The sequence below is a fragment of the Pholcus phalangioides genome, unplaced genomic scaffold, assembly GCF_987345545.1.
Source record: "Pholcus phalangioides strain wild (caught in Gottingen) unplaced genomic scaffold, Ppha-v1.0 ptg000020l_1, whole genome shotgun sequence".
NCBI classification, from domain to species: Eukaryota; Metazoa; Arthropoda; class Arachnida; order Araneae; family Pholcidae; genus Pholcus; species Pholcus phalangioides.
The window spans coordinates 11,446,263-11,464,069 of NW_028301613.1; the positions used below are offsets into that span (position 1 = coordinate 11,446,263).

The 17,807-nt window shown below is 39.0% G+C and overlaps 1 protein-coding gene across 3 annotated transcripts in view; it reads right to left on the reverse strand.

Moving 5' to 3' along the window:
- Nucleotides 1-17,807, reverse strand: part of LOC149070966 (ankyrin repeat and fibronectin type-III domain-containing protein 1-like) — a 310,181-nt gene that overhangs the window by 228,814 nt on the left and 63,560 nt on the right. Inside the window, exon 1 of one of the 3 annotated variants that reach the window (XM_089248735.1) lies at nucleotides 11,269-11,469. The exons of the other annotated variants lie outside the window; for them this stretch is intronic. Within the exon in view, the coding sequence (XP_089104861.1) occupies nucleotides 11,269-11,417 (149 nt within the window). The 5' untranslated portion in view covers nucleotides 11,418-11,469. Of the gene's footprint in view, nucleotides 1-11,268; nucleotides 11,470-17,807 lie in introns of those variants that run through there. 3 annotated transcript variants of the gene reach the window in all.

Consider the following 17,807-nt stretch of genomic DNA (forward strand, 5'->3'; position numbering starts at 1 on the left):
ACAGAATGAGCACTCAAAATTACCCTGAAGTCACTAAAAAGTTTTTGGCAATAAAATTAGCGTTGAGCAGTCTACGTGTCAAAGCACTCGAAATTTCTGCCTGAAAAGCAATCGCTACAATGCGTCCCAAACGGAATTCATGGTTGTGTAAATCTAAAGCCGCCCTTAGAGGTATGCGGTTGCACCGGGCCCCGCACTCACGGTAACTTATTGGAGGCTTCCATCAATTCTTAAATTATTTCAATTCTAGAATTTTTTCTTCCGTCAATTCTAAACAAAAATCAATTGTGTTATTATTTTTCTAATTAATTCTGAATTTTCATTGGTATTGGATCCATTTCTTAGTTATTTTTAATTCCTCTCATTACTTTAAAATTACCTTCAAGTACTGAATTATCATTAATTTTTTTTATTTACATTTTATTGTGTATTTAAAATTTTTTGTTAGGATATTTCTCAGCATCCCTGCATATTCTGAAATGACAGCTGATGATTCCCCCCTCCCCACAAAATATATAAAATCGGGGCTAACGGGGTCCTAAACATTTTTGATGCCTCGAAATTTTTGAGATGCACTTGACCCCGTGTCTGATAGCGGTGCCCCTGTGTAAGCCACTTGCTGCAAAGCTTCATGGATAAAAATTATAAGGAATGTAGTGTATTAGTTTATTAAATTATGTTTTCAGAAGTCAGCGATTGTTAATTCTGAGACAGAGATTATTGCAAAACACCTTCTTAAAAGTCCTTTGATTCAAACCTTCTCAAAGTTTTAAAACTACTTTTTTATCCATGGGCTGGATAAGAGTCGTATTTGGAGGTACGGACGGCAATGTTAGAAAACGACGTTTCTCAGAAGAAAACAAGGCGACAATTGACTTTAATCCTCCCAGCTCTCAATCAATTCATTCTTCTTCATAGTACAATCTCCAATGGGGTCGGCAGCCGACATACATTGATTCTTCTTCAAACTTTCCAGGAACTTCTTATTCTCTCTCCCCCCCCCCCTCCCTTCAACACATTAAGAAAATGTAGCTCGAAAAATCGCCAGAATCATTCGCTAATAAGTTTTAAATTATCGGTAAACATAAAATGTCCGATTTTGACCCGATCGCGACCAGAGAACGTACCTTAAAAATCGCCAGAATTACTCACCATTAATGTTTGATTATTGGTAAACATAAAATGTCCGCATATGTCCCGATTTCCGACATGTCCGCATATGTCTCGTCCGCTTTTAACCCCTAATCGCCCCGTATCTCCGCCCATGATTATAGGGTCAATCTGAAATGAAAATTGTCTCCGACCAAATTGAGATTTAAATTAATTTTCTTAATTTTTTCTTTTATGTATTACCCCTTCTGATGGAGATATCAATCCCGAAATTCGTGAAAAAATTTTCCTATATGACTTGCCTTATGAATAAGAATTTGCCTACTTTATTCTCGAGAAATTTCAGTTTCTTGTCTAACCTTATCTACAAACACGATTATTCAAAAAGAGCAAAAGATAAAAAATGACTTTTCCAAGACATTAATCTTTCCACTGACCAAAACAAATAGACTTTTAACCGTCGGTTCTCCCCAAATATAGTGCAATTTTCAATTACATAGAAATATTAGTGAGATCATCGTATCAAACATTTCAATTCATTTCGATTGCCAATTTTTTCAAATGTACCGTGATTTCTTAACGTTATCAGAAATTGCAAAACACTCAAGAAAAAAATGTTTAAAACATTCATAGAAATGTCTGGTTCTTGAAAAAATTCACACTGTGGCAGCACAAATTTTAGTTTTTGAGTTAATCCATATTGATGAGACGCAATTTTATTGATAAATAAAATGCTATTGCCACCAGAAAATCAATCACTAGCGTTTCATTATAATTAACGTTAATCTCATACAGGGGTTGGACAAAATAATATGACCACCTGTGCAAAAAAAAAGCACTCGAGGGAACCTGTCGTATACGCCCGCCCTCTAGTGTGGAAGAGTTCCACTTAGTGGGTGATTATGTGCACACATCAGTCTAATCATAGCAGTGATAGCGTTCGGATGCGATGTATATTGGGGCGTTAAAACTTCGTTATGGCTGACCTCACAGATTTCGAAAGAGGCACGATTGTTGGAGCCCGTCTTGCCGGGGCCACAGTAACGAAAACGACCACCCTTGTTGGTGTCGGGAGAAGTACTGTGCTGATGGTAATGACAGCCTATAGCAATCAGGGAAAGACATCATCTACCAAGCATAACAGTGGCCGATAGATCCAAAAGGGTTTTGAAGCGGATTGTGGCCAGAAAGCACAAGATAAACAACATCCCAGATAACATCTGAGATGAACACACTTCTACAGGAAGGTGCATCGACAAAAAGTATCCGCCGTGAACTGCATGCAACAAACATACACAGTAGAGCGGCTATTCCAAAACCATTGGTGACACCATGCAATGTCTTGAAACGACAAACATGGTGTCACGAACATAAGAATTGAACACAACGACAATGGTAGAATGTCATCTGGTCAGACGAATCGTCTTTCACATTATTCCAGACTAAAGGACGTGTTTACGTTTGGAGAACGCCAGCACAAGCTTATGATGTTGACTGTCTCTCTTCTACTGTTAAGCATGGAGAAGGATCAGTGATGCTGTGGGGCGTCATGTCTCACCATAGTATCGGCCCACTTATCCTGGATGGGCGGGTTAAAGCATCGGTTTATGTCAGTATTCTGGCCGACCATCTTCATTCAATGGTGCAATATTAGTTCCCTGATTCTCGACCAGTGTTCCAAGATATAATTCGCCCGTTCACACTGCTGGAATTGTCGGAGACGGGCTTGATGAACACGATGAACTGCAACACCTCGTATGGCTCGCTCAGTTCCCTGCTCTTAATATAATTGAACCTTTGGAGGCCAAACTGCGCAGTAGGTTTCCACCTTCAAAGACACGTTCTGAATTAGTGATCTTTTTGCAGGAGGAGTGGCTACGCATCCCCGTGACTGTGGCGCATACTTGTATTTGTCCATCTCACGACGGATACAAGCTGTAATTAATGCAAAAGGAGGGCTAGCAGCCTATTAATAAAGATTTTGTCTCATTTCACAGGTGTTCATATTATTTTGTCCAACCCCTATATGTTACAATGTTTTTCATACACCCTTATACACAAAAGGTATTTTCCAAAGAAAAACTAGTTTAGCATATTATGCTTTTAAGTCATGTAATAATATAAGCTTTACACCACTTTTTCCATAAAATATATTTTTGGCCAGCTACATCCGACAAATACTCTGTGCACCACCGGTATCCACTGTTGGCGTTAAGTTACAAGAAATAACAAGAATGTATAAATGTAAAGGCTCTTCGTGAAGTGCCAAATAATCGGTCGGCCATACAAAAGAAACCTACGTATGAAGACTAGCTGATGTGCAAATAGTCCATTCTTCGGACTTGGGTCACAACAATACAACTTATAATATATTCTGAAGTACGCTAAAGCATTCGTCACAGTGTTCGAATTTACGAACATCAAGATGAAAAAGAAAATACCTTGAATAATTTACGGCCACATGCCCGTTTGCTCTAGCGAGAAAATGGCACTGCCGTTACCTCTGCTCGATATCAAGGAGCTTCAAGGGCACCCTAAACTGCCGGTACACATCGATTGCGAGTCACAGACACCACCAGACACGAATCCGGGGTGGGGGTGATCGATCCTCCAAGAGCCTGAAGATTCGGGAAAATGTTTGTCCCGTAAAAAACGGGATGGTCCCACGAAATTAATTGGTCATCCCTCCCGACACATCTGGATCAACGTATTGTCACTATCATCACGTTTAATACAACTTTATCCACAAAATATCTCGCGACACCCTCTAAGTAGTGCATGGAAAATACTTTTTTTAATGATAAGTAGCCAATCGTCAAGTTGGATCCTGTTCGTAGTTATATGCCGACTATGGTGGTCAAATGGATAAAAACCAATTTCATACATTATGGTTTCCCATTTCGAGATAATGGAATCAGAGGACCCCATTCGGCATAAAAACGTTGCTGTAGGTAAATAAATAATTACACTGTACGTCATTGAACGAGTGAGAGAGTCTCAACCATAAAAACTCCCAAAGATGGCGGAAGAGAATAATCCCAGTCCCCCACGAGCTGCGTACATATAAAATATAAAATATATTCGTATGTAAACAACGTTTTTTTATGTGCTCTGTCATATGCATAATGCATGGGCATATCACGTAGGAGCCGAGCATATCTTATGCGGTATATTCGCAATGGGTACGACAATCTAATAATGCTGTCAAGCTATAAGTTTGAGTTTGGGCCTGTCTGTATGTCATCAATTATGTACGTCTGGCTGTTTTGTTTGTTTTTACAACGATGTCGCCGTGGGTAGGGGGGAAGGGACATTCATTTCAACTGCCCTACCAACATCATAGTTGGCACAATGACCAAGATGCCCGTGAGTAAAATGGATCATTTCACAGAAAAGATTTTATTCCTGTAGTTTTTTAAATGCACAGAAGGACCAAGTGATTCTCTTTCGAACTTGTAGCGATTGATGGGCGGAAAACACGGATGTATGAAACCCGGTACATTCAAGGGTTTCATTAATCTCCAGCGGAAAAATTTACAACAAATACCGAGCATATAAATATCGGTTTGTTTTTCCCCCTTTTTTATTCAGCCATGCAAAAAATAATTCAGCTCTCACACGAACTCTCAGGAAAGGATTCAGTTTTCAAAAAGGTACTTCTGCTTTTACTCGGCGCACCAAAAGTAATTCAGTTTTCAGACGTCTAAGAAGTAATTAAACATTTATATAGCATGTAATTCAGCTCAGCTTTTACACGGCTTTCGCGAGAAATAATTCGAAAAAGAGTAAGTTCTTTCTCCCAGGATGTGATTCAACTTTTGTTGAGTCTTCGAAGAACAGGCTTCTCGAACAAAACCTACAATTCTGGCATAATAAACATCTTACACACCCATCTACAGCCGATGACTACATATCTTCATTATCTTCATCGGGAATAGACATAGATATTTTACTCTCCACCAATAACTCGCAGCAAGAGCCGAAATCAACAATGATTGTTTAATATTGTACAGATCAGATATTAAAGTTATATAGTATTTTTCTTCAAAACGTCCTCAGTATTTTTTCGATGTACACATTTTTAACTGAAACCCATTACTCACTTTTTTTACTTGTGCTCTCACTGCATATCATGTGACCTCAATAGTCGCACCCCACTTTGACCTCGGTAATTATGTATTTCGTATAACTACCGTAAGATTACCTCGTATAGCACCCACTATACGAGAAGGGAATCGTAATTTTTCCAATTCTGACACAAACCTACTCTTCACAGTTTGAAGCTCATTATGTACTTACAAACTATTGTACAAAAAACAGCAACAAATCAAACAGCTGGCTCGTATGAATTCATTTCGGAATAGTGATTTCCCAAAAAAAACCGGTGTGCCGCTATACCTTGTGAAATCCGTCTCGGATGCCACTAAATATCTGGGATAAAATTAGTGTATATTGAAAACAGTAATAAAGGATGCGAATCCCAACTTTTAGAAGATACCACCGAAGAGTCTCGTAATTTAATCCTTGAGGGATGATGTAAAAATATTTAAAATTCTAGTCATTTTCTGGGATGCCTCGAACACGCTTCGGGAAAAAACCCTCTAAATTGAAGCATAGAAGCTGCGAGACACCTAAATACCATGAACGAGGATCTTTCTTTCAGAGACAATGAGATATATCTTGTGAAAACGTATTCGAAAATTCACAGTAAGTTTTTCAGTAAATGTTTTTTCTTCTCCCCCGATTATCATCGTAATGCAGTTGGGGAAAAAACGATAAGACCACTTTCCCTTTTTTTCGCGTCATTCACCTTATTTGCATAACCTTAAGGCTAGGCATCACTTCTGGGAGCTTCTCTAATAATTCGACGCGGTCGTTTTTCGTTAAGCTGGAAAAGTAGTAAAGATGGGATGAGGAAAAAGGTTCTCTCTCTTTAGGGTATGATCTCATTCAAAAAGAAAGGTGTAGATTAATTTCTCGAGAAATTGCATAGAATGTAAATAAGTCTAATAATTAAACTTTTAAATGGCCGGGGGATTACACTATGGAAGTTTGATACAATTTCTTTAATAAAACTTGGCAAAGATCTATAAATTTCGAGTTCAATTTTTTTTACAAAATTTATTTTATAAAAGAAATGGACCTTATTACACTATGTAAAAGAATTATATAAAATTGGTTTTGCGGAAGTTTTCGTCAGTTCGTTAGTCTTGTTCTGTTGCTGGTAGTAGTTATGGAGAAATTTTTTTTTTCTACCATTTGTTATAGGAAATTTATCATTTGCAATATCTGTAATGGCTTCATTTAAAAAACAGCTTATGTCGGTGATTGTATTTTATGGAATAATTATGTCACAGTAAAATTTACCAAGTCGATAGGGTGAAAGTCCAAAAAACGGTTGTAAGCGTTTTCAGATCGGATTTTAACCTAGTCAAAGTCCGTTTTAAATGAATCAATTAATCATCATGAACTTAACAGTTTCCCCCGATCGTCTTGATTAATAATTGTTATTACTAATGTAAATGACGCTTAATACCTAATGGATGACGTTTATTAATGAATTTATAGTAATAAATGTTTAAGTAAAGCTTATTTCGTCATGATGGCTCGCGATGATGTACGGGGGTGATAAGTGTGCTTCGCCCGCTGATCCGCCTCCCCACGCAATGAGCGCATCATGACCCCGCACCCCTCTGGAGATGTCGGGACAATAACTAACGGCCTTTAATACAAGTGAACCTAAACTTGGATACGTGGCAGCATATAGGAAAACTAATAAGTTAACTAAAACGGGTTTTTACTGTTGATAATAAATAAAATAGTTTACTCATTAATATTAATTACCAATTAGCTTAATATAATTTTAATTGTTTAATTATTATATTAATTAATGATCGTCAATAACTAATAAGTTAATGGTTTATTGAATGATTAACAACGGGCTTTGACTTGGTAATGAGTCCGAAATAAAAACGTTTGCGAGCATTTTTCGGATTTTTACCTTGTCTCCGAGCTTTTACATTCAACCGTGGCATATGCATCGGAGTGGAACCTGCGGACTGTGATGCAACAGCTGAACATTATATTGGTCCTCGAATAGTAAGAAGTTGGCCACGACTCCATATGATGAATCTCCACCATCTTAAATAATTATTAAATAAATGTATCATTAATGTGAACCATCAAATCCAGTGATGTGATAATGAGACAGGGTTTTTCACCGTGGCTTCTAGGGGAGTCCCGGCGAGATGAAGATATTGGTTATGCCTCTTTTTGCTTTGAATTGGATCGTTTATAAGTGAAAACACACCATCGTGAAAACACAAGTGAAAACACACCAAACCACATAAGTGAAAAGCACTCGTTTTCTATAAGGCCTTGTTGTGTCTTTCGGTGGCCCCGGGGCAGACTTCTATTTGGGGTAAGCAGGGGTCTGCCCCGACTTTTGCAGGATCCTGTTTTTGTGAAAATTTTCTTCATTTTTGTGAAAGTCATTAATTTTGTGAGAAACGAGTAGTTTTGTGGGGAAGCGAAAAATAATTTAGTTCATCTATCACAGAAGAAATGAAATTTCAAATTTATGGATTCATTATTTTTTAATTTCGTGAAGGGTTCGTTTTTCAGATCCGGAATTTTGTGAAGGTTCAGAAAACGGACCCAAATTTTGGCTGGACAGACCCCTGGTAAGTGTAAATCTTCGTGGGCCCCCATTCGGCTCAGATCCCTGGAACAGTACCCTAGTTACCCCAGCATAGTTACGTTCCTGATTTTCTATCATTTGTCTATCGGAAATAATATACCAACCAAATACCATAACCCAATTTCATATTTTCATACCCCTCTATTGCTCACACAATCATCTTTCGAAAACCTCCTTGTCATTTAAAAGTTAGCAAACGCGAACCCCCACCCCCCAGGAAAAATGACGAATTACTTGAAAATGTGACCCCTTGTATCCCCTATATATAAATACGTGCATTCGTTATAACGATATTTTGAACATTATTTCAGTATTGCGTTGCAGGTTCACTAAGACGGAATTGAATTCGTTATAACCGATAAGCACCCAACTGTAGTTGAGCTAGAGAAATTCAAATCTCTGATATTCACATACGGTATTAAGATCATTGTAGCTCCCATTGACTACGTACTACTCATTTTATAATTTCTGTATGAAATCACAAAGTATAAGTATGGCAATTGAAACTGCAGTATAAAAAGCACCAACATTAATCTTTTTTCAAATATTGGACGAGGTGGCTAACTTTGATAAAAGAAAACTTGATAAAGAGCGACTTTTATCAAAGTTGTCCATTACACTATCAAATTTTTTGTCAAACTTATTTCATAAATGATCTTTTACAAATAACTTTTATAGTGTATAATAATCCCGACATCAGTTAAAAATTTCTTGAAAAACAGCGGATACTAGTCTGAGTATAAAAGCTGGTGAGTGAGTATTAGGCTGTCTTCTTTCACAGATTTGCAAAGGAGAACAATAAAATCAATCGACTCCAGCCTCAATGCAATATTTCTCTATAACCCAACACCCCCCCCCCCCAGGCCATTTTTTGGGTTTCCTACACCCGCTGTGTACTCATATAATTTATGCCTCCATATTTAACGCAATTTTAAGAAGGTTTTACACAGTAGACTTTGTAAAAATATTAATCGAAAATTTGTCACCCGGTGCAAATTGCATGTTTAAATTGCTTCAAGCTCCTGATTTGAAGCCTCACAAAATCGGAGATGAAATTTCTATTAATGAACACAAAAGATGTGGCATTTTATAAAGACTGGCCATTTTTAATGCGAAGTTGTGAAACGAATTGTGCGCCAACGAAAGGGTCGATTAAAATTTGTTTGTCCGGTAAATGCCAGCTGCCATGCTGGGTTATGTTGTTACGAAGATTTTTGTGGTTGGGGGGGGGGGGGAAAGAAGGCAAACATGCTTTTTCCGCCCCCGCCACTATAAAATTCGATGGTTTTATTACGGCACGTTCGTTCCCTCCTAAAGTTCGCCTCTCTGGACAGTTGTCCCCTTTGCTCCACGCAGTTCCGGTCCCGCTGACATGTTATACACATTCTTACGACATTCATATGGCATGTTCACTGCTTTTGATTAATAGGAACACTTGGGAAACCCCAACCCATGGCTCCCACATACCACAGCAGTGCCCCTGAGCAAGGAAAAAGCGCGCCTCAGACCAGACTTTTCACAGGCCACACTATACTGAATTAAAAAAATGATGAGAATCGTCCCGGGCCCCAAAAGCGGGAGCCCTATCAGCCCCTTTTTTTGGGGAATCCACACACTTTGGGATTCTGCCTAAGCGACACGAGATTGGCCATGTGTACCTTGATAGGGGAAATTCTAAGCTCGTTTCCAAGAGTAGGGCTAGGCTTAAGAATTTTGCGGCCCGGGAGGAGGTATGAAAAAGTTCAGTGGGTGTGTACCAGTGTTTCCCAAAGTAGGCAATATCTTTCCCCTGCGGGGCGGGCTGTAGAAGTTATTGATCTTATGCGTTGGCTTGAATTGGGGGCGAAGAGAAAAAAATTCGAAGAAGTTGGCGCCAGAACTAAAACTTTCGCAAACTATGGTCTACGCCAATGGTTCTCAACCTTTCATCCCAAATGGTCCCCTTTGAACCATATTGTATTCTAGAGCTCCCTCCCCCCCCCCCCTTACTCAGGGCTCCTTACCCTCATCTAGAGGAGAGAGACCCTTACTACTTAAATTCATGCTTCATGAATTCAAACTTGGTCGAACACAAAATTTTTGTTCATTATAAATTTAGAAGATCTATCTCTAGAACCCTGGGTACGAATCCAGAAGAGGAAGTCGACCATCTCCAAGTGCCGAAATATATAGGGAAAATAAGTCTGTTAAAAATACAAGGCGATCTAATTGAACCTACGTGGTAAACACATAACCATGGATCCGCGCCTTCACCCGGGCTTGAGATTTTCCTTCTGGTTCCCCTTTCACGCGATTTTCACCTCTTAGAATATCCCAGAATCACAAGGGGGTTATATGCCCGCCCCCCCTGCCGCACCAAGTAGGGTCACGAGTGAAAATCTAATGGAAAGCCATGAAAGGTGACTGGGGGAGGGGTACAGAGCTGGAGAAAAAACTCAGACGTGACGAAAAACAAATCTCAGTGAAATTCGGTGGGAAAAAGTGTGCGACTAGTTTCAGAATCGGCAAAATTACCCATAGAACCAGCCATCTTAACGCATAGGCTCACCGGGGCTGTGATAAATGGGAGACCTCCATGATAATGGGATCCGATACTACGAATTTCTGAAGCATAGTATGTTGTTACGCTTTTATTACCATCCCGGTAGGAACCGGCTCCAGAACACAAAATTATGAGGGGGGGGGGGGCGCACCTATATAGAGGAGCTACATAATGAGATCTGGTGCTATAATTTGGGAGTTCAAGTACGTAAACATGCAACTCATTAGCAAGCTGGATTAATCATCCAGCTAATGGGCCTCCAAGAAAATTCTGAAGGATTTGAGAACATAGCTTTGCCTGAAGCCCATGATGTTAACATGGCCTATTATGAAACATTCACGAGAGATTGGGTTGGATTTTTGATTTTTTGGCGCAAGGACCATCTAGGTCAAGCTGCGCCAGAACAAATGTCCATATAAAATCAATACAAGAATTGTTCTTTTCATGTCAAAAGGTAAAAGTATGCATAAAACGTGAAGCAATGACATGAATTGTAAAAACTATAATTTGTCTTCACGAGAGAACCCTCACTGGGCTCTATAGCCTAGGGGTTCAAAGACTGACCTTAATTATTTTTCTTCACTAGAAATTTATTCAAAAAAATGAACTCAGTAACTAAAAATGAAATTTTCTGGATGGATGATTCTGTCCTGGATGAGGTTTGGGACCCCAAGATATATATATATATATATATACGGGGGTCCAAGGAAAAAATTACTCTCCGAAGGGGGCCATGACCGAAAAAAAGGTAAACAGTGGTCTATACGATATCACTGCGAGGTCTTTACAAGAGAGAAGCTAACAGTGTTATCTGACCCAGAATACTGGAATCGAAAATATATATATATTCAATGGCATTCATTTGCCCCTTGCACGGAGTTCTAAGAATTGATATTTAAAAAAATAGAGCTTTCACCTTTTATTTTTCCTCTTCTGGAAAACCCGTTTGATGCGGATAAGTAAAAAAGCCGCTTTGTCCAACGAGAGTCCACCACCGCCAGTTCCACTTTGGCCACCGGTCGAACAGACCGGCTGTTCTGGTTTCGATCCGGGATTGTCGATCATCGTTCACGATGGTTTGATTGATGACACGTTAATTAAAAAAACTCTATAATCCTTTCTTTTTTTCCTCAAAAGAGGAATCGGCGAATGCTTTAATCGAAACACGCGACACAAACGTCAGATGTCATCTCGAAAACCTCGTGAAACAAGTCCCTTTACGGAGATCGCGGAAAAGTTGTGGGAAACCTCTAAAAGCACCAAAAGCGATCCCGAAACTAAATCAGAAGAGAGAGAGAAGTATGTGATGCGGCTGCTGCCGAATCTGACCGACAGGTGGCGTCATTCCAGGATAAGTCAATGCAAAAAAAAACTATAGAAGACAATAACTCGATACATGGTGTATACTTTTTTGCTCTCGGGAATATCTTATTTGGGAAAACAAGTGTTTTATTTCGGGAACATACACATCATTAAACAACATGTCCTTATAGAAAGGATACAGCCAATTCCTAGAGGATCAGATAGGATTTCCCCCATGGATTTATTTTTAAAATATTTTTTCCCGTGGGATGAAAGAGTGGGTTGAAGTCTCTTCAAAAACAAAATGCAAATTTTATTGGAAAAAATGAGGAGATTCAGGAGTCTACAAATAATGCAGTTATTATTAATGAACTTGGAGCTTTTTCCTAAAGGCATTGGAACGTACAGGGTGGTCAGAAAGTTTCTACTATTTTCAAGGGCCCTGGGAGAAGCTGTGATGAATAGATTGACGAGGAATTTTGCAAATCGGGTTTTTTTTTTTCGCTCGAGACATCTGACATTTCTTTTAGGCACGTCAGTCGTGTTTATAAAATTTCAAAAAAAAAAGGCAACACAAAATTTTATGGTAGAATCAGAACGATCACTTAGAAAAAACCACCAAAAACGTTGGAATTATTGATTCGAATCTAGATGGTCAGGATACTTCCTCCCCACCTCCACACACGAAAATGTCGAGAAATAAAGCGTGGGAACAAAAGTCCACACATCAATGTTCCCGCTTTGCTCTTATTTACCGGGGAAGAGGGAGGGGTGTTGAACGGCTCGTGTGTAACAAAGTTTATTATCTTTCCTTACCTCCCCCCTGACCACACGAGAGTTCTCGCTCGCGAACGCAAGTTTTGTGACGTCACAGTGCCAGCTCTTAATTGGCTGCACTGTCATTACGCAGAATACATCCAGAGCGTTTCACTTTTTCTTACTATTCACTCCTGCACTAGACACGCACCACTGTGTAATTGTGTGACTGTTTTTTGGAAACGTACAGTAATGAATACCACTTCAATTGATAGAAAAGCAGAGTTGTAGTACGCGTAGGAAAAATTGAGGGAGATCACTTTAATGATTACTTCTCGTGGATTTGTGCTTTGGCAAAACCATTCTATCAGCAATGACAACATAACCGAATAAAAACCATGTCATTTGGTATTTGTTTATTAAACTATGATTTTGGTGCTTGTATAATTGAAAATTTCACTTTTCTTTATGTGTAACATTCTTCTGTAGACGTTTATTATCACATAAAAATTACAATCCTGACAGAAAGCCGCCTCCCGATAAGGGAGAAATATCTGAATCAGATAATGATTCAGAGCAAACCTCGAATTATGGCCAGGCGTTTTCAGTGAACAAATCTGTAACACATGGAATTTACAGGGGGTTCAATCTACGGGGAGGATAGGTTTAAGGGGTCAAGTGAGTCGAGGTTTAAGATAGATAAGGGGTCAACACGGTCAATTAAATTCAAAATTTCTAAACTCAATTTCAAATAGTTAAAATTAAATTTAGTTGAGGTGAATTTAGTCATGTCAAACCTAGGAGTTTCACTTCTACCGCGCGCAGATTTTTTTTTACATTTTAGTTGAATATTTTACTGTTTTAAGTGAGATTTCTCATTATAGTGTTGGTTTAGTGTCACAGAGTTATGTGCGCGGTATTTTTATAATATTTTTCTAATCTATAAGAAATGGATTAAATCATTTGGATCATAATCATAATGGATAAGCCATTAAGTAATCTGGGAATACGTCACGCACCATTCAAACGGTGTGGCCTGCGACGTGTGTCCCTTTGACTACTAACGGGACATATATGCGCCAAAAAAATTTTTCAAATGTTGAATCAGATGACTCCGAGGTGACGAAATATGTATTCCATAGCTCTTTTCCATACTGATCGAAAAAGGAAGCGTAAACTGTCGGGGAAAATACAGTTCGAAGAGTCTTCGTGTGTGAAGGTAAAATGAATAAATAGGAGTTATGCGAAGACCATAAGGTCCCGTATTTTACGCGGGACAAACAATTATTGCCTCTATCTCTTGAGTGTATTGGACGATCGATCCTCATCAGGATCCACACGCACGGTATATATAGTGCATCCTTTTCGGCTCTTCAGAAAAATACCACAAATTGTGACTTTGGGGAGAAATGAAACGAGAGGAGTCATCCTACGAATGATTAGCCGCTGGCCGATGTTTCAAGGACGACGCCCTTCCATGTACGAAATTATAGCCACTCGTGCGGAATCTTTCTGAACTGTTTTCGGAAAGGCCGAGGATTTCCCTGGAACCAATCAATGCGATCCGTGATCGGATTCGACAATCAGTGTCGGAAGAGAGCTTTGGTCTATATACAGAACGCAACACGCATACAACGGTAATTACATCCCTCAAAGCGGACATAGCCTATCGATTTCACTATCGATAGGTTGCCGATGCAAGTTTATGTCCTTCCCCCGAAACTGATGTTCAAATCAGATTTAATACGAAGGTAATTCCAAGTACAGTTAAACTCTGTTCTAACGACCGAAATTTTAAGGCAGGACTGATTCTCACAGAGCAGAGATCCTAAATGTTTCCGACATTGCGGGCCAAAACGATTTGCTTGAAGCGCGAGGGGATTTCTTATTAAATATCAATATTTTATAATTCTGGAATTATTCTTTCATCAAATATCAAAATTTCAGAAGTAAAAAAAAAAAAATTCAGAATAATTGAAAATTTCATTAACCACTTCACGATAAAGGACGTAATATTGCGTCCAAGCGCCAGTGTTCAAACAAATTCTGTTTTCTTTCCTCTCTCCTCATTATCGTGAAGCTTTTCTGTAACCCTGTAAAAAAAATTGTTCTTTTTACCTTCGTTTATTTCTATACCCCTATTTTTTTCCACTTGCAATGTATCCTTTAAACATGTAAGAGCGAAAAAAAACAGGTACGGTGAGGGCGAAAAGAAAAATCAACTTTACAACAAGGGAGAACAATTGTACATAGTACCGTTCTTCCTTTCATTTTTTTCTTTTTTTTCCTTTCTCTAACGTGCGGACAAGGTTCCCATATTTATCACCGATTTGTCAAATAGAGATTATCCGAATTTCGTGTCAATAGCTTGTAAGCGAAGGGGTTAAATGGAATTTTAATAATACTGGAAATTTATAATGATTTATATGACAATGAAACTTAATATAAACTGACTATAAATATTAATCACATTTGTTGTTCATCTCTCATTTTTTTATGCAATATATTTTAAATCACTGCAGAATTGCTATAGCGTTCACTGCATTTCTTCGCATGGGCTATTCGACAAGGGGCTACAGAAGTCATCCACGGCAAACAACGCGATTGATTACAGCAGACATATTTAGTCTACAGAAACACCCGTTTCTCGCATGGACAAACGGGGCACGTACCCAGGGCCCCCAAATTTTCGGGACCCATCAGGTTGCTTAAACTAGCATCTTCTTTCAATATATTAATTTTTTTTTAAATATTAACAAATATTTTATCTTGGCGGAGCTGGGATTGCACAGACCCTCTACACCCCTCTACTCCTGCCTCAAATAATGCAGTGGTCTTGCTTACGGCGTTTCTTTAAAAACCACGAGAAAAAACGTTGTAAGCTGGAAAAAAGATTTGAACATTGAATCAAAATTAGTGATTGTTAGGGTTGAGAATACGAAAGTAAGTCGTACCAAGCGAGAACGTTATAAACGGGAATGATTGCATAAAGGTCCCCAAAAAAGTCTGTTGTTTGCCCAGGGTCCGAACTTATGAGGAACAGACCCTGTACGGAACTAGGGGCAACAGAGATAATTCATTCAAGCTAAATCCGATATTAAGGCCGGTCTTCCACTGGAAGCGACCACACGCGGCAAACAACGCGAGCGACAACAGCTGACATTGTGTCAGACGACTGAGGGCGTCTGACGTTCAAAGCGACCTTTACATGCTACTCAGTTCGCGACTGCCCTCGATGCAGACGAGTTTGTTCGTTAAATATTCTGAAGGAAATATTGAAAAATTCTCTCTAAAATTTTAGTGTTTCAAGTCCATACTTAATGACACATCTGGCACAACCGCGGAGGCGGCGTTCTTGTTGAGCAGATTCATCGTGATTACTCGCTCTTCTGCTGATGTCGCTCGCTCAAGATCGTTCTCTTACTTTCTGTCCAATGAGATCAGTCTTACGAATACAGACAACTACGCGCGACTGGCTTATCGCTTCACCTCGCTTCCAGTAGACGACCGGCTTGCAATGAACAGTGCTCGCTCACTTTGTGCATTTGGATTAGTCTTGCGAATATTTACGAATTCGCGCGACTTGATTATCACTCGCACTCGCTTTCAGTAGACACCCAACCTCAAGGAATTGTACTGTCGAAGATTCGAGTTTTTCCTCGACATTTCTGCAAGCGAGTGTTCTATCACTTAAAGTGACCGGTGGCATATTTTTGAATCCCTCATGTGAACTGCTTCACTTTTTCAGATCACTCGAGTGATCAACGGCACATTTGCAGATCACTTAGGGCGGTATTCACAGACATGGCTTAAACTATAGTCACAATTTTTTGATGAGAGATCCACACGGATTGGTTGAATTTAGGTTTTGGTTTTTAACCAATCCGTGTGGATCTCTTATCTAAAAATTGTGACGATAGTTTAAACCATGTCGGTGAATACGGCCCTTAAGTGACCGGCGCCCCCTAAACCAGATCACTTAATTCAGTGGCACGCAACCCGTTTTGAAACCAATAAAGTGGTCCGCACTCTCTAAAAGTTGAGCTCCGTTGTTTTTATACCATCAATAGTCTCAAAAATTATGTCTGTTTAGTATCAAGTTTGATTCGGAGGTGCTCGTGTGTGAATTTCCAAATCCTTCCTAATCTTACCTGTAATCCTTAAAACAGTTTTATTTACGCTAAAAATTTGTTTTTCCCCGTATTCTAGAACATTCTTATTTATTTATTTATGGTATTTATCGTGTGGAAGTTTCTTTGGAAACTCATTTAAATGAATTCTTTCATTTTAAATTCTCCCATAAATTTAAAAAAAAACTTTTTTCCCCCACAACGATTCATTCGGGAAATCCAACATTTTCTATTTTTTAAACCCTATTTACACGTAAACACTTGCTTAATATAATATACAAAATTCTGTATCACCATTAATGCTCGAAGTTTGTTTATAAATATATAAACAATTCCCAGTGACCAAACCATGTTTACGGATCAAATTGAGCACGAATATTTTCTAGAAAAATGGTAGATTATTATTAATTGGACGCTATTTATGTTGCGGTAAAGCGATTGCATTCGATTTATAAGCGATTAAAACCCACGATGTCTGTTCATTATTGAAGACCGAGCAAAGCCGGATTAAAGGATCGAACGTATTGAAGGGAATACAGCGAGAGCACGGACGTTAGCTGTAGGTATGTATTTATAAGCCCAGCTCTCCCCCCACCCCATTCCTCGTCCCAGATCTTCCAATATAGACCAGAGCTTACTATAGCGTAGAAATTAATATTTTTAAAAAAAGTGTTGCCAATTATATCGGCGAAATTGCCAAATACTGCTCATGAATAATTTTCCTCGAGAAATACAGTGCTGCAGTAAGTCTGAGCTGATTTACAATGTATTGCGCAAAAGAAAAATAAAACAAAAAACTGACGTTTACAAAAAACTACGTATTTACATCAGCAAATACTTGAGGAATATACAGGGTAAAACTAGAACTGTAAGGGATGATAGAACTTGCCAAAACTAGAGACTCTAGAATCCTTTAAAGTCACCTTTTCAGACAAAACAAGCAACTTTCACCGTAAAATATGGGCTCGGAAAGAATGTGGCGAGCAGCGACATGCCGCTTTCTCTGGTACGTCACCCGTCATTCAGCTGTTATTCGTTCTTCAGTAGGTGCTGCCTGAAATGCACCGGCAAATTTTTGAGTGATTATGTGGTTCTAGCGCGACAGAGCGCCAGCATATTTCCTCAGAATTATGCGGAACTACTTGGACATTGACTTTTCGAACAGATGTCACGGTAGGCCCGTCACTTAGTCTCCCGATGTTTTCTTTTCTTCCTAGATTTTTTTCTCTGGGAACAGCTAAAAAGCGTCGTTTACATCGAATATGCA